Genomic DNA, 21,501 nt, shown 5'->3' with positions numbered 1-21,501 from the left:
ATCTATTATGGGGTAGATTTATGAAGCAGAGGATGCTGCTTCCATCCCACTCCGCTTCAGGTCCGCCTGAAGCGGAGGTTAAAGGGACAGTCTAGTCAAAATTACACTTTCATGATTCAGACAGGGCATGCAATTTTAAACAACTTTCCAATTTACTTTTATCATCAAATTTGCTTTGTTCCATTGGTGGTATTTTTGAAAAGCTAAACCTAGGTAGGCTCAAACTGATTTCTAAACCGCTGAAAACCGCCTCTTAGCTCAGAGCATTTTGAAAGTTTTCACAGTTAGACAGTACAAGTTCATGTGTGTCATATAGATAAAGGTATGCTCACTACCGTGGAGTTATTTGGAGTCTGCACTGATTGGCTAAACTGCATGTCTGTCAAAGTACTGAGATAAGGGGGCAGTCTGCAGAGGCTTAGATACAAGGTAATCACAGAGGTAAAATGTGTATTATTATAACTGTGCTATTTATACAAAACTGGCGAATGGGTAATAAAGGGATTATCTATCTTTTAAAATAATAAAAATTCTGGTGTAGACTGTCCCTTTAAGAAGCAGCGGTCAAAAGACCACTGCTCCTTAACTCGTCCTCCACCTCTGAGGTGGCAGACAGCAATCAGCCCGATTGGATACGATCAGGTTAATTGTTGACACCCCCTGCTAGCAGCCGCGAATGTGTAGGGGGCGGCATTGCACAGGCATTTCACTAGAAATCCGCTACACCGGATCAACTCCGTCCGCACATTGTTAAATCGGCCCTAAGTATCAATTTACTAAATTCCCTACCAAATGAACTATTGAACATCTAAATAGTATTTGTTAAATAGAATGTTACATTCGAAATTTCAAATGTGGATATTTAAATTAATTATGAACATTATAAAACTAACATAACATTTGAAAACTGAAAAAAGCCAAGTCTAAATGTTATTAAAACAAATTAACATTCTTTCTACTGCCTTCATCAATAGCCAAACTCCAACCACCATTTGTTTTATATGAAGGAGCCAATCTGGGCTTTAGTCTGCAGACAACAAGGCTAACTACTGTTGTAAAGTTAGTATAAAGGGAATTGTTTTGCACTTGTTATCAGTTAAAGCAATAAGTGAAATATATATAGTATTTTAATATTATTATTGTTTATTTATATAATTTAAACATATTACACAGCACTGTAATATTAAGGTCCCCATTTAACAAAACCCGAACGGACAGGGTTCTCTTCTGTGAACCTGTTGCCTCGGATTGGAGAAAATGGGCAGCAATACGCAGCCCGCATTTATCATTGCACAAGCGTTTGCTTTTGCAATGCCGCCCTCTACTCACACTATCCTAATGGAGCTGGGGTAAAGGTTCGCAAGTAGAGGTCTAATGACAGCTGCTTTTTTACTATCGGCTGCAGTCTCGCATTAAGGGCCTCCACAACTGCATACACAGCTTGATAAATGGATCCCTAAGCATACAGTTATGGGGTACAATAATCAGAAGACATTAGGTATGTGCATTTGTATCCGTGGTGAGGATCTGAATGCAGAAATAAGAAGCCGCTTGTTCACTTCGGATATTTTTGTAGCCGGATTGTTTCCTATAAAAAAAACCCGCTCTAAGATCTGTGCAAATACAGATCTTAGAGTGGGGATCTTTCAGAGGAATCAATCCGGCTACAAAAACATCCGAAGGGAACGAGAGGCTGCTTACTTCCACATGAGGGATCCGAATGCACATCCGTAGAAGACATACACCTAAATCTAACGTATACAGTTATGGATTACAATAATCAGAAGACATTTACATACATCATAAGGGTGGAGGTTCCTGCCCTTGAGTAACTGTAAACTGTAAACCATCTTTACATAAAATGATTGACAGGCAGGTGAGCTTACACTCTAAAGGAGGCATATGGGGAAGTTGAGGGAGAGGGAAATATAAGTAGTATAGACATCTTAAAGTAAGTTGTATGTGTCCTTGGACTGATATGTTTTTAAGGAAGACAAAGTTCTTGAGACTAGAGGAAAGTCTTACTGAGCGAGGCAAGGAGTTTCATATGATAAGTACAGCTCTAGAAAAGCTGTGCAGACGAGAGTGTGGGGAAGTAATGAGAGATGAGGAGAGAAGTAACTGTTGGGTAGAGCGCAGGGAGCGGGTTGGGGAGTATTTGCAGACAAGGGCAGAGATATAGGAGGATGCAATGCTGGAGAGGATCTTGTACGTTAGGGTCAAAATTGTAAATGTTATTCTTAAAGGGACAGTATACACCAATTTTCATATAACTGCATTTAATAGACACTAATATAAAGAATACTATGCAAAATCCAGTATAAAACCGTTTAAAAACTTATTTAGAAGCTCCCAATTTAGCTCTGTTAAAAAGGTAGCTAGAACACCCACTTTAAGTTGGAAATAACAGAAAACCCCCCCTTCCCCCTTCTTCTGTATATGAAAAGACCCTTTACATAAACAGGAGCAAGCTGGAGTAGGTATACGTCAGTATTCTCTTAAAACTTTGGGGCTTGGTTAGGAGTCTGAAAATCAGAGCAATGTTATTTAAAAATAAGAAAATTATCCATTTAAAAAAAAAAACTGCATGGGCTATATAAATAGATCATCTACAAAACATTTATGCAAATAAATATTGAGTGTATAATGTCCCTTTACGGCTAAGGGAAGCCAGGGGAGGTGTTGGCAAAGAGGTGCAGGTGATGTGGACCGGTGAGCATGGCAGAGGCATTCATGATGGTTTGTAGTGGGGACAAGCCATAGCTTTAGAGACCAGAGAAGACAGAATTGCAGTAGTCAAGGAGGGAAATGATAAGGGAGCGGTTGAGAATTAGGGTTAGCTTTAAGAAATCAGCAGGGTACTTTTCAAGTTCTGAGACATGAAAAGGGGGCAAAATAATTCATGAAAATATATCGCAAAGTTGTATCATTACACATAACTAAATATTGTATTTAAAAATCTCAAGGCATGTATAGATAGCACAAAATGTAAAACGCATATTATCAAGCTAACTGTGGGGGAGTGCACCTTAAAAGTAACTGCACTGCTTGCAATGTATTTCATTATCTATTGCACATTCCTTTCCAAATGAATTCACTGTAACTTTCTTACATAGATAGCCCCAGAGCCAAGTATACTAGGAGTATAGAGATCTTAAAGTGTGTATACTTTGTGCTGTACCCGTTTTGTACTGCACAACAACATGCTTAATAATACCAAAATACAATTATTCTACATAAACTCATTCCCTGACTATTAATGTATGAAAGGGTGGCTGCACAGCATTTGTTTTTGTGTGGTTTAAAACATAAAAGTGCAAAAAAAAATGCTGTTATGCATTAGAGCATTGTATTAATACCTTATTGTTTGCGTATATCGACGTGTTTAACTCCTGAAAAGGGTTAAACAACTAAAAGTCAGCTTCGGAGCATAAATGCACTACTAGGACCTAGGTAAACAATGACAAGAGGCACTATAGCCACCAATCTCCAGCTATCTCCCAGTAGTGCCCTAAGTCTACCTAGGTATGCTTTTCCACAAAGCCTACCTTGAGAACAAAGTAAATTTGAGAACAAAATTTTCTTAATACTGCATGTTTTATCTAAACACAAACGTTTAATTACAACTTTCACGTCCCTTTAAAGTTATGTAATACTCAAAAACTAAGCTGTTTTATTTCTTTATCTAATTTAAATTTCCCTTTTGCCAAACAAATGAAAACCCCAATAACAGACAATTTGTGTTACAGTCACAGAAAAGTTCTGATCAGCCAATCAACACCTACTTCAGCAACTGATTGGTCGATTTGTACGTTTCTGGGGGTGGCATCAGTGTGAACCATTCTACAAGTCTGCCTATATGTTTAATTACTTTAGCAGGGGTTAAACCCACTAGCACAGGGTTATTTATGAGAAAACTGCTTTTAAAAAATACAGTAGTTAATTTTTAAACATATATGTCAACCCCGGTGTTAAAGGGATAATCTAGACAAAATTAAACTTTCATGATTCAGATAGAGCATGCAATTTTAAGCAACTTTCTCATTTACTCCAATTATCAATTGTTCATCATTCTCTTAGTATCTTTATTTGAAAAAGCAAGAATGTAAGCTTAGGAGCCAGCCACTTTTTTGGTTCAGCACCTGGGTAGCACCTGCTGATTGGTGGCTACATTTAAACACCAATCAGCAAGCATTACACAGGTGCTAAACCAATAGTGAGCTGGCTCCTAAGCTCACATTCTTGCCTTTTGAAAAAAAGATACCAAGAGAACGAAGAAAAATTGATAATAGGAGTAAATTAGAAAGTTGCTTAAAATTGCAGGCTCCATCTGAATCATGAAAGTTTAATTTTGACCAGACTATCCCTTTAAGTACCATCTTGTAGGAGAGATTTATGAGAGTTTCACAAACTAAATAGACACATCATGTCTGTTGGCTACCTCTTTCCTATATTTCAATGAAAGAGGGTTTATGACCAACTAGATACCACATCACTACAAATAATGCTGTGATAACAGAACTCACATGACTTGATTTATCAAGCGCTTCTCTTCCCTTAAAGGGACAGTACACTGTAAAATTGTTTTTATATGAATGTATTTTCAATTAGTTGTTATACCAGCTGCAGAGTATAAAATGTATAAGAAATTGCATTTTCAAGTTTATTTGTGTACTGTATATGAATTAGCTGGTTTTGTGCTTTTTAACCACAGCCTATTACAATAGGTTGAGTTTCAGGTAATATATCTCATTATGTTATCACTTTGTGTACACACCCTTGCTTCCTTATCTTATAGCTGTTTGTAAACCAAAGCACAATAATACTTAAAGAGAACAATGGAAAATGATTGTATAGCTTAACTACCCTGCACCCCACCGGGAGTGTAATTTCTTCTGATGGCTGTGTTTACTTAGGCTATTCAAAAGCTGAGACTCCAGTATACAAACCTTCAGTAAAGGTGGGGATACCACAGGCTAAATCAGCTATTTAAAATGCCAAAATAGGGGTAAAGGAGCTACTTGTTAACAATTTAATACACTCCAGCAGGTAAAATGGATAATTGGGAACAATTTAGAGGGGAGACATTTTTGGGGGTGAACTGTCCCTTTAAGTATAAATCAGGTGTCTAAGGGAGAATGCTGCCCACCAAAAACTATCCACACATACAACACAAACATCACTTAAAAAGTATGTGAGCACTATTTTAATTGAAGGGTTTCATGTCCCAGTATCTAGGAAGTGATCACAATGTTCTGTATTTATTTTATAGCTCCAGTAACATTTTCTGACATCCATATGAAAGATCAACAATAAAACAAGTGAAAAACATTTTTTTACATTAAAAACGTTTATGTAAAGTTGCGTAAAACCAAAATAGCAGGATTCATGTCTATATAGAACTCAAACTGCATTATGCACAATGCCCATTGGCTGAAAGGGACAAGCCTTACAAGTTTTAAAGGCCAGAAATAATGAGACTTATACAGAGATATTATATCACACAAAAAACATAATATTTACATGAAGTACAGTTGCACTTGGATCAGTTTATTTTTTTATTTTATTTTCTTGCTTCCTGTAAAATCTCAGAATTGAATTTATGCATCTCAATAATAATGCCTTCCAGCAGAAGTGGTAACAGTTAATAAAATTATTCACACTCTCTTTTAACAGGTACAATGCTACACTGAAGGTAGGACATTATAGAAAGATGTGATGCAACTACATTATCCAAAATCTACACTCAAAACCACAAAATAAATACAGCAATGGTGTGAAATTATTTATTCTGTTGCCAACACCTCTAGTTTTTGGTAAAATGAGAATGCAGTATAGCTATTGCCATCATTTTACATTAAAAAAAAAAATCCAAACCGCCTTGCTAGGCATAATCATAAGTGCTGTAACCTATATCTGCTACAAATCAACGCCTCCGCTGGAAGTCGCCTGCAATGAATCAGTAAATACTACAATGCAGATCTCACTAACCATGAACGGTTAAACCATGTAAATCTTATGACAACCCATTTAAGGAGGAGTTTACTACACTCATTGTGGGGGAATATATATATATGTATATATATATATAATATATATATATATATATATATATATATATATATATATATATATATACAGTATATATACATTTTATACAGTATATATATATATATATATATATATATATATATATATATATATATATATATATATATACACATATATACACACACACACTGAATAGCCAATAGCCCCTATATGGCTATTTTGGTGTTTAAATTATAGATTTGAAACAATTTTGGAACAGTGTATGTTTTTTAAATCAGAATATTTAGAATATTTAGTTCCTATTAGCTATAGTGTTGTTCACTGTTACTCTAAATTGACCCTTGTAAGTTTCTAGCAGATAATAAGGTTATAGAAATGTGTAAATGGTGCTGGTTCATATCATTTTGTCTCTCCAGTGCTTGGCTCAGTCTGATGAGCATCATGCTCCAGGGAACTGCAGATTGCTCGCATAGCCAATAATCAGAGCGCCTACAGCAATTGAAATGACCCATCACATCACCGTCCCCAGCTGGTAACCTATGGATGTACAATATATGCCCTTCTGTGAAGGTTGCAAAAAATGAAGGAGAATACAACACAGTGGCCAATAAGAAAAGGGGTGGTTTTGTAAACCAGTATTTTTGAAATCCTTTACAAGAAGACTCAATCTGCCCAATAAAATAATACATTATAAATGCTATGGGGAAGTGCAAGAGCCAATGTCCATCCCAGCAAAGGATAAACCTGAGATATTGAAGAGGGAGATATTCAGAGCCCATCTCCTCCCACTCTGCATCCTGCAGCAGTAACAGCATCTCTGGTACAGCCCATCACCCATCCCCAGCTGGGAGACACTGGTGCAGATTGGCTTTTTTTCACTCTCACCCCTATCTCCAGCCAGAGAGGACCAGATGAGCATAATTTGGCTGTTTTATTAACATCAACCAATTCCCACACCTCCAGCTGTAGGAAACAACACCCTTTAGACCTGTATCTCCCAAAATAATACAGGATTTTAGACAATGACTTCTCAATAGCAGAACAAACCTGGGACTAATCCTTTCAAGCAAAGCAAATCTATTGTATAGATATTCTACATGTTATACACAGATCAGCAAACGAAGAGCACATTTAACCCATTGGCTGCCAGCGCACTGTGACATGTTTTACAATCCACATGTTCCTACTGACACTTTTGCATAAGGGTTTAATCCCTTGGATGCCTTGCTATGTAATGAATTGCAATTCCTTTTGGGAGCCAAGTGGTTCATTAACACAGTACATGCCAGGAGACTAATCTTTCAATTGCATATGCCCCTCCATGCAGCAGCTGATGTTCCCATTCTGTACACTATACATGGTACCCAAGGGTGGCAATTTTTACTTTAAAAAAAAATGCATTCCAGCCCTCTCTAGCAGCCAATAGGTTAATTAACACACTAAATGCTGGAATGCCTAATATGCCCTTGTAATATAGATTTCCTCTATGAAACTATGGTGTCCTCATGTTGTACCATATAAATGTCAGCCAAGGTTTGCTATTTCTAGAGAAAAAAGGGAAAATGCATTCCAGCCCTCTCTAGCACCCAATGGGTTAATACCTGAATGCTGGAAACCCCACTATACCATGTAATGTAAATGCCACCTTTATCTGCTAAGGTCCCCATGCTTTATGCTATACATGTCACTCAAAGGTGGCAGTTCCTGGTCACATAAACCATGAATTGCTGGCATAAGGGTGCTACAAAATCTCACACAGAGCAGAGCCTCCTAATTAATTCTTTGCTGTTTTAATTCCTTTTAAGCATCAGAGCCAATTAAATACATCACAGCTTTACTCACTGGCTTTGCCTGCCTTGGGTCTCTGTAGGAGCTTCTGAACCAACCCCAGGTCCTCAGTCTTCACAGCCTGAAGAAGCTCCTGGTCCTTCCCCATCCTGCTGCCTTCTTTGGGGGGAACGGATTAGGATAAATTGGGAGTGGGGGGCCAGTCCTTACAGAGGGGACATGATTAATTCACAAGTCTGTGATGGGCAAATAGGTGAGGAGGGTGATGGTGAGAAGAGCCCCAGGAGGGTGGAGAGGTGAGGACAGGCTGTCAGATCTGCTGGGGGGGAGAGCACAGACCTCCAGGCGGGAGGAGCCAGGCAGAGACTGCAAGGGGGGCGGCAGCGAGCAACATCCTGAGGGGGTGCAGAGGTGGGATGGGGGGACCTCAGTGATGGATAAAGGCCTCTTGGTACCGAGGAGTCCCGGGGCTCGGGTAGCTGTCTGTGGTGCAGAGGATGAGCCCGGTGCGGAGGGGTCTCAGGCTGATTCCGGTTGGTACCTCAGTCTGATTTGCTCCCCGGGATCAGAGCTCTCTCAGGGTCCGGTAGGGGCTGGAGGGTCCCAGGTAAAGTCAGAGCCAGTGACCGAGCAGGATGCGGTGTCTCCCTCCTCATCAGTGCCCGGTGTCTCTGTCTCCTCCTGATCGCCTCCTGCCCTCCCTCCTGCCCCGGTATTGGCTGCACCGGCAGTGAGCGGCATCCAGAGGCGGAACCCAGCAGCACAGCATCTTCTACTCACACTACACAGTGCCCTATTCACAGTCATACTATACACATCAGTCACACTATACACAGTCACACTATACACAGTCACACTATACACAGTCATACTATACACAGTCACACTATACACAGTCACACTATACACAGTCATACTATACACAGTCACACTATACATAGTCACACTATACATAGTCACACTATACACAGTCATACTATACACAGTCATACTATACACAGTCACACTATACACAGTCACACTATACACATCAGTCACACTATACACAGTCACACTATACACAGTCACACTATACACAGTCATACTATACACAGTCACACTATACACAGTCACACTATACACAGTCATACTATACACAGTCACACTATACACAGTCACACTATACACAGTCATACTATACACAGTCACACTATACACAGTCACACTATACACAGTCACACTATACATAGTCACACTATACATAGTCACACTATACACAGTCATACTATACACAGTCATACTATACACAGTCACACTATACACAGTCATACTATACACAGTCACACTATACACAGTCACACTATACACAGTCATACTATACACAGTCACACTATACACAGTCACACTATACACAGTCATACTATACACAGTCACACTATACATAGTCACACTATACATAGTCACACTATACACAGTCATACTATACACAGTCACACTATACACAGTCACACTATACACAGTCACACTATACATAGTCACACTATACACAGTCACACTATACATAGTCACACTATACACAGTCACACTATACACAGTCACACTATACACAGTCACACTATACACATCAGTCACACTATACACAGTGCCCTATTCACAGTCACACTATACACAGTCACACTATACACAGTCACACTATACATAGTCACACTATACACAGTCACACTATACACATCAGTCACACTATACACAGTGCCCTATTCACAGTCACACTATACACAGTCACACTATACATAGTCACACTATACACAGTCACACTATACACAGTCACACTATACACAGTGCCCTATTCACAGTCATACTATACACATCAGTCACATTATACACAGTCACACTATACACAGTCACCCTATACACAGTCACACTATACACAGTCATACTATACACAGTCACACTTACACAGTCACACTATACACAGTCACACTATACACAGTCACACTATACACAGTCATACTATACACAGTCACACTTACACAGTCACACTATACACAGTCACACTATACACAGTCACACTATACACATTCATACTATACACAGTCACACTATACACAGTCACACTATACACAGTCATACTATACACAGTCACACTATACACAGTAATACTATACACAGTCACACTATACACAGTCACACTATACACAGTCACACTATACACATCAGTCACACTATACACACTATACACAGTCACACTATACACATCAGTCACACTATACACACTATACACAGTCACACTATACACAGTCACACTATACACAGTCACACTTACACACTATACAAAGTAATACTATACACAGTCACACTATACACAGTCACACTATACACAACCACACTATACACAACCACACTATACACACTATACACACTATACACAGTCATACTATACACACTATACACAGTCACACTATACACAGTCACACTTACACACTATACACAATCACACTATACACAGTCACACTATACACACTATACACATCAGTCACACTATACACAGTCACACTATACACACTATACACATCAGTCACACTATACACAGTCACTCTATACACACTATACACATCAGTCACACTATACACAGTCACACTATACACAGTCACACTATACACAGTCATACTATACACATCAGTCACACTATACACAGTCACACTATACACAGTAACACTATACACAGTCATACTATACACATCAGTCACACTATACACAGTCACACTATACACAGTCACACTATACACAGTCATACTATACACATCAGTCACACTATACACAGTCACACTATACACAGTCACACTATACACAGTCACACTATACACAGTCATACTATACACAGTCATACTATACACAGTCACACTATACACAGTCATACTATACACAGTCACACTATACACACTATACACATCAGTCACACTATACACAGTCATACTATACACATCAGTCACACTATACACACTATACACATCAGTCACACTATACACAGTCACACTATACACATCAGTCACACTATACACACTATACACATCAGTCACACTATACACAGTCACACTTACACAGTCACACTATACACATCAGTCACACTATACACAGTCACACTATACACACTATACACATCAGTCACACTATACACAGTCATACTATACACATCAGTCACACTATACACACTATACACATCAGTCACACTATACACAGTCACACTATACACACTATACACATCAGTCACACTATACACAGTCATACTATACACATCAGTCACACTATACACACTATACACATCAGTCACACTATACACAGTCACACTATACACACTATACACATCAGTCACACTATACACAGTCACACTATACACATCAGTCATACTATACACAGTCACACTATACATAGTCACACTATACACAGTCACACTATACACAGTCACACTATACACAGTCACACTATACACATCAGTCATACTATACACAGTCACACTATACATAGTCACACTATACACAGTCATACTATACACATCAGTCATACTATACACAGTCACACTATACATAGTCACACTATACACAGTCACACTATACACAGTCACACTATACACAGTCACACTATACACATCAGTCATACTATACACAGTCACACTATACATAGTCACACTATACACAGTCATACTATACACATCAGTCATACTATACACAGTCACACTATACACAGTCACACTATACACAGTCACACTATACATAGTCACACAATACACAGTCACACAATACACAGTCACACTTACACACTATACACAGTCACACTATACACAGTCACACTTACACACTATACACAGTCACACTATACACAGTCACACTTACACACTATACACAGTCACACTTACACACTATACACAGTTACACTTACACACTATACACAGTCACACAATACACAGTCACACTTACACACTATACACAGTCACACTATACACAGTCACACTTACACACTATACACAGTCACACTATACACAGTCACACTTACACACTATACACAGTCACACTATACATAGTCACACTATACATAGTCACACAATACACAGTCACACTTACACACTATATACAGTCATACTATACACAGTCACACTTACACACTATACACAGTCACACTATACACAGTCACACTTACACACTATACACAGTCACACTATACATAGTCACACTATACACAGTCACACTATACACAGTCACACTTACACACTATACACAGTCATACTATACACAGTCACACTATACACAGTCACACTTACACACTATACACAGTCACACTATACACAGTCACACTTACACACTATACACAGTCACACTATACACAGTCACACAATACACAGTCACACTTACACACTATACACAGTCACACTATACACAGTCACACAATACACAGTCACACTTACACAGTCACACTTACACACTATACACAGTCACACTATACACAGTCACACTTACACACTATACACAGTCACACTATACACAACCACACTATACACAGTCACACTATACACATCAGTCACAATATACACACTATACACAGTACACTATACACACTATACACAGTCACACTTACACACTATACACACTATACACAGTACACTATACACACTATACACAGTCACACTATACACACTATACACATCAGTCACACTATACACAGTACACTATACACACTATACACAGTCACACTTACACACTATACACACTATACACAGTACACTATACACACTATACACAGTCACACTATACACACTATACACAGTCACACTTACACACTATACACAGTCACACTATACACAGTCACACTTACACACTATACACAGTCACTCTTACACATTATACACAGTCACACGTACACACTATACACAGTCACACTTACACACTATACACAGTCACTCTTACACACTATACACAGTCACACTTACACACTATACACAGTCACACTATACACAGTCACACTTACATACTATACACAGTCACACTTACACACTATACACAGTCACACTATACACAGTCACACAATACACAGTCACACTTACACACTATACACAGTCACACTATACACAGTCACACTATACACAGTCACACAATACACAGTCACACTTACACAGTCACACTTACACACTATACACAGTCACACTATACACAGTCACACTTACACACTATACACAGTCACACTATACACAACCACACTATACACAGTTACACTATACACATCAGTCACAATATACACACTATACACAGTACACTATACACACTATACACAGTCACACTTACACACTATACACACTATACACAGTACACTATACACACTATACACAGTCACACTATACACACTATACACATCAGTCACACTATACACAGTACACTATACACACTATACACAGTCACACTTACACACTATACACACTATACACAGTACACTATACACACTATACACAGTCACACTATACACACTATACACAGTCACACTTACACACTATACACAGTCACACTATACACAGTCACACTTACACACTATACACAGTCACTCTTACACATTATACACAGTCACACTTACACACTATACACAGTCACACTTACACACTATACACAGTCACTCTTACACACTATACACAGTCACACTTACACACTATACACAGTCACACTATACACAGTCACACTTACATACTATACACAGTCACACTTACACACTATACACAGTCACACTATACACAGTCACACTTACACACTATACACAGTCACACTATACACAGTCACACTATACACAGTCACACTATACACATCAGTCACACTATACACAGTCACACTATACACACTATACACAGTCACACTTACACACTATACACAGTGACACTATACACAGTCACACTATACACATCAGTCACACTATACACAGTCACACTATACACACTATACACAGTCACACTTACACACTATACACAGTCACACTATACACAGTCACACTTATACACTATACACAGTCACACTATACGCAGTCACACTATACACAGTCACACTATACACAGTGCACTATACACATCAGTAACACTATACACACTATACACACTATACACAGTCACACTATACACACTATACACAGTACACTATACACACTATACACAGTCACACTTATACACTATACACAGTCACACTATACGCAGTCACACTATACACAGTCACACTATACACAGTGCACTATACACATCAGTAACACTATACACACTATACACACTATACACAGTCACACTATACACACTATACACAGTACACTATACACACTATACACAGTACACTATACACAGTACACTATACACAGTCACACTATACACAGTACACTATACACAGTCACACTACACACACTATACACAGTACACTATACACAGTCACACTATACACACTATACACAGTCACACTATACACATCAGTCACACTATACACACTATACACAGTACACTATACACAGTCACACTATACACAGTCACACTATACACATCAGTCACACTATACACAGTCACACTATACACACTATACACAGTCACACTATACACAGCCACACTATACACACTATACACAGTCACACTATACACACTATATACACTATAAACAGTCACACTATACACACTATACACAGTCACACTATTCACACTATACACAGTACACTATACACAGTCACACTATACACAGTCACACTATACACACTATACATAGTACACTATACACATCAGTCACACTATACACATCAGTCACACTATACACACTATACACAGTACACTATACACATCAGTCACACTATACACATCAGTCACACCAAACATAGTCACACTATACACACTATACACAGTACACTATACACAGTCACACTATACACAGTACACTATACACACTATACACATCAGTCACACTATACACAGTACACTATACACAGTCACACTATACACAGTACACTATACACAGTCACACTATACACAGTCACACTATACACAGTAGACTATACACAGTACACACTATACACAGTACACTATACACAGTTACACTATACACAGTACACTATACACAGTACACACTATACACAGTCACACTATACACAGTCACATTATGCACAGTACACTATACACAGTCACACTGTACACAGTACACTATACACAGTCACACTATACACATTACATTATATACAGTCACACTATACACAGTACACTATGCACAGTCACACTATACACAGTACACAGTACACTATACACAGTCACACTACACACAGTCACACTATACACAGTCACACAATACGCACACTACACAGTCACACTATACACAGTATACACTATACACAGTCACATTATACACAGTACACACTATACACAGTACACACACTACACAGTCACACTATACACAGTACACAGACTACACAGTCACACTATACACAGTCACACTATACACAGTACACACTATACACAGTCACACTATACACAGTCACACTATACACACTATACACAGTTACACTATACACAGTACACACTATACACAGTCACATACTACACAGTCACACACTACACAGTCACACTATACACAGTACACACTATAACACAGTCACACTACACACAGTCACACTATACACTGTACACACTATACACAGTCACACTATACACAGTCACACTATACACAGTACACGCTATACACAGTCACATACTACACAGTCACACACTACACAGTCACACTATACACAGTCACACACTACACAGTCACACTATACACAGTACACACTATAACACAGTCACACTATACACAGTCACACTATACACCGTACACAGTATACACCGTACACACTATACACAGTCACACTATACACAGTCACACAAACACAGTACACACTATACACAGTCACACTACACAGTCACACTATACACTATACACAGTACACACTATGTACAGTAACACTATACACAGTACACACTATACACAGTCACACTATACACAGTCACACTATACACAGTACACACTATAACACAGTACACTATACGCAGTACACACACTACACAGTCACACTATACACAGTACACACACTACACAGTCACACTATACACACTATACACAGTCACACTATACACAGTCACACTATACACAGTTACACTATACACAGTACACACTATACACCGTCACACTATAAACAGTCACACTAGACACAGTACACACTATACACAGTCACACTAGACACACAGTCACACTATACACAGTACACACACTGCACAGTCACACTATACACACTATACACAGTACACACTATACACAGTACACACACTATACACAGCACACACTATACACAGTCACACTATACACAGTACACACACTATACACAGCACACACTATACACAGTCACACTATAGAGTCACACTATACACAGCCACACTATACAGTCACACTATACACAGTCACACTTTACACAGCCACACTATACACAGTATACACACTACACAGTCACACACGATACACAGTCACACACGATACACAGTCACAGTATACACAGTACACTATACACAGTCACACTATGCACAGTCACACTATACATAGTACACACTATACACAGTCACACTACACAGTACACTATACACAGTACACACTATGCACAGTCACACTATACACAGTACACGCACTATACACAGCACACACTATACACAGTCACACTATACACAGTACACACACTATACACAGCACACACTATACACAGTCACACTATAGAGTCACACTATACACAGCCACACTATACAGTCACACTATACACAGTCACACTATACACAGCCACACTATACACAGTCACACTATACACAGTATACACACTACACAGTCACACACGATACGCAGTCACACTATACACAGTACACTATATACAGTCACACTATAAACAGTCACACTATACATAGTACACACTATACACAGTCAAACTACACAGTACACTATACACAGTACTCAATATGCACAGTCACACTATACACAGTACACACTATACACAGTCACACTATACACAGTACACACTATACACAACAAACTATACACAGTCACACTATACACAGCCACACTATACACAGTCACACTATACACAGTACACACTATACACAGTACACACACTATACACAGTCACACTATACACAGTACACACAATACACAGTCACACTGTACACAGTACACTATACACAGTCACACTATACACAGTCACACTATACACAGTACACACTATACACAGTCACACTACACAGTCACACTATACACAGTACACACTATGCACAGTCACACTATACACAGTCACACTATACACAGTACACACTATAACACAGTACACTATACACAGTACACACTATACATAACACACTATACACAGTCACACTATACACAGTACACACACTACACAGTCACACTATACACAGTCACACTATACACAGTTACACTATACACAGTCACACTATACACAGTACACTATACACAGTACACACTATGCACAGTTACACTATACACAGTACACACTATACACAGTCACACTATACACAGTACACACTATAACACAGTACACTATACACAGTAAACACTATACACAGTCACACTATACACAGTCACACTATACACAGTACACACTATATACAGTCACACTATACAAAGTACACACTATACACAGTCACACTACACAGTCACACTATACACAGTACACACACTACACAGTCACACTATATACATTACGCTATACACCGTACACACTATACACAGTAAACACTAGACACAGTCACACTATACACAGTACACACTATACACAGTACACTATACACAGTCACACTATACACAGTACACACTATAAACAGTCACACTATACACAGTACACACTATACACAGTACACACACTACACAGTACACACTATACACTGTCACACTATACACAGTACACACGATACACAGTCACACTATACACAGTACACACTACACAGTCACACTATACACAGTCACACTATACACAGTACACACTATACATAGTACACACACTACACAGTCACACTATACACAGTACACACTATACACAGTCACACTATGCACAGTACATACACTACACAGTCACACTATACACAGTACACACTATACACAGTCACACTATGCACAGTACACACTATACACAGTCACACTATACACTCACACTATACACAGTACACACACTACACAGTCACACTATACACAGTACACACTACACAGTCACACTATACACAGTACACTCACTACACAGTCACACTATACACAGTACACACTATACACAGTACACACACTACACATTCACACTATACACACCATCTACACACTATATACACAACACACGATACACAGTCACACTATACACAGTACACACTACACAGTCACACTATACACAGTCACACTATACACAGTACACACTATACATAGTACACACACTACACAGTCACACTATACACAGTACACACTATACACAGTCACACTATGCACAGTACATACACTACACAGTCACACTATACACAGTACACACTATACACAGTCACACTATGCACAGTACACACTATACACAGTCACACTATACACTCACACTATACACAGTACACACACTACACAGTCACACTATACACAGTACACACTACACAGTCACACTATACACAGTACACTCACTACACAGTCACACTATACACAGTACACACTATACACAGTACACACACTACACATTCACACTATACACACCATCTACACACTATATACACAACACACTATACACAGTACACACTATACACAGCATCTACACAGTACACACTATTCACAGTCACACTATGCACAGTATCTACACACTATACACAGTCACACTATACACAGCATCTACACTCTATATACACACTACACACAGTCACACTATACACAGTACACACACTACACATTTACACTATACACAGCATCTACTCACTATACACAGTCACACTATACACAGTATCTACACACTATACACAGTCACACTATAGACAGCATCAACACTCTATATACACACTATACACAGCATCTACACTCTATATACACACTACACACTATACACAGCATCTAAACTCTTTATACACACACTACACAGTCACACTATACACAATACACAAACTACATAGTCACACTATACACAATACACACACTACACAGTCACACTATACACAGCATCTATACACTATATACACACAATACACAGCATCTACATACTATATACACACATCATCTACACTCTATATACACACTATACACAGCATCTACACTCTATAATATACACACTATACACAGTCACACTATACACAGCATCTACACTCTATAATATACACACTATACACAGTCACACTATACACAGCATCTACACTCTATATATACACTATACACAGCATCAACACTCTATATACACACTATACACAGCATCTACACTCTATATACACACTACACACTATACACCACATCTAAACTCTTTATACACACACTACACAATCACACTATACACAATACACAAACTACACAGTCATACTATACACAATACACACACTACACAGTCACACTATACACAGCATCTATACACTATATACACACTATACACAGCATCTACACACTAAATAAACACATCATCTACACTCTATATACACACTATACACAGCATCTACACTCTATAATATACACAGTATACACAGTCACACTATACACAGCATCTACACTCTATAATATACACACTATGCACAGTCACACTATACACAGCATCTACACTCTATATATACACTATACACAGCATCTACACTCTTTATACACACTACACACTATACACAACATCTACACTCTATATACACACTATACACAGCATCTACACTCTATACACAGCATCTACACTCTGTACACACTGCACACTATACACAGTATCTACATTCTATACATACTGCACACTATACACAGCATCTACACACTATATACAGTATCTACACTCTATATACACACTATACACTATACACAGCATCTACACACTATACACAGTATCTACACACTATATACAGCATCTACACTCTATATACACACACAACCTATACACAGTATCTACACTCTGTATACACACTACACACTATACACAGCATCTACACTCTATATACACACTACACACTATACACAGCATCTACACACACACACTATACACATCATCTACACTCTATATACACACTACACACTATACACAGCATCTACACTCTATATTCACACTACACACTATACACAGCATCTACACTCTATATAGACACTACACACTATTTACCCTTCATTACAAACACACAGCATCTACTCACACACACTACACACTATACACAGTATCTACACATTATATACTATATACACTATACACAGCATCTACACATTATATACTATATACACCATACACACTATACACAGTATATACACACACTATACACACACAATACACATTATATACTATATACACTATACACAGTATATACACACACTATACACAGCATATACACATTATATACTATATACACTATACACAATATACACAGTATATACACACACTATACACAGTATATACACACTATACACACACTATACACAGTATATACACACACTATACACATACTATACACACTTTACACAGTATATACACACACAATACACAGTATATACACACACTATACACACACTATACACAGTATATACACACACTATACACAGTATATACACAGCATATACACAGCATATACACACACTATACACACAATCATCTACTCACACACTACATACTATACACCCTTCTTTACACACACAGCATCTACTCACCCACTATACACAGCATCTATACACACACTATACACACACAGCACCTACACATACACTATACACACACTACACATACACTATACACACACTATACGTTAGAAACAAGGTAACAGTTTACATTAAATGTTATGATGTAAATGGTTAAGTTATTATTAATGCCTCCCACAGAGGAGTATATGGCTTTTACTCCGTTATGTATATATATGCAAAGGTTTGGAGGCGCAGGTTCACAAAGGAGGGCTCACATTCAAGCTTGACCGATTGTTCTGCGTGGAAAGATTCACAGTCATGCAGTATCCACCAACATGTGTGGAATAAGTAATATATACGCACAAGATAAAGTTGGGTGTTCGGCTCCTTAGTAAAAACCAAGCATTTCACTTGTAAGGTAAAAAAGGTTTCTTTATTGCTCAACGCGTTTCAACGGCAACAGTCCGTCTTTCTCAAGAGAGATTAAAATTAGTAAAAAGTATGCTAACAAAGTGCACTATATATATATATTTATATCTGTTTAAAAAGAAAAAGAAAAACATTTTCTATGTGAAGAACATAGGAATGTAAAGAAAGTATTCCTAACACACCTTCGACTTTAGCGCAGTTGATCTAGCTCTGTGTCGGGTTAGCACACAAGTGATAATATGCATTTCTTCAGTCCAAAGAAGTCTATACGGAGAAGGAATAAGAATGGTCGCGATATTCAAAGTCCTGAAGTTAGCGCGCCTGAGACTTTTACTCACACGCTACCTTTATATTTCACCACACACAGCAACTATACAAGGCAACTACACCATAC

The 21,501-nt window shown here is 38.3% G+C and overlaps 1 protein-coding gene across 1 annotated transcript in view; it reads right to left on the bottom strand.

The window, feature by feature from the left end:
* CASKIN1 (CASK interacting protein 1) overlaps window positions 1–8,157 on the bottom strand; it is a 444,510-nt gene extending 436,353 nt beyond the window's left edge. The window contains exon 1 of the mRNA XM_053694420.1: window positions 7,894–8,157. Coding sequence (XP_053550395.1) covers window positions 7,894–7,987 — 94 coding nt within the window. The 5' untranslated portion in view covers window positions 7,988–8,157. The remainder of the gene's footprint in view (window positions 1–7,893) is intronic.
* Window positions 8,158–21,501: the final 13,344 nt, after the last annotated feature.

This window comes from Bombina bombina, chromosome 11, assembly GCF_027579735.1.
Source record: "Bombina bombina isolate aBomBom1 chromosome 11, aBomBom1.pri, whole genome shotgun sequence".
Classification (NCBI taxonomy): Eukaryota; Metazoa; Chordata; class Amphibia; order Anura; family Bombinatoridae; genus Bombina; species Bombina bombina.
The sequence above is the reverse complement of the archived record's forward strand: the minus strand, read 5'-3'. Positions and strand labels throughout refer to the sequence as shown.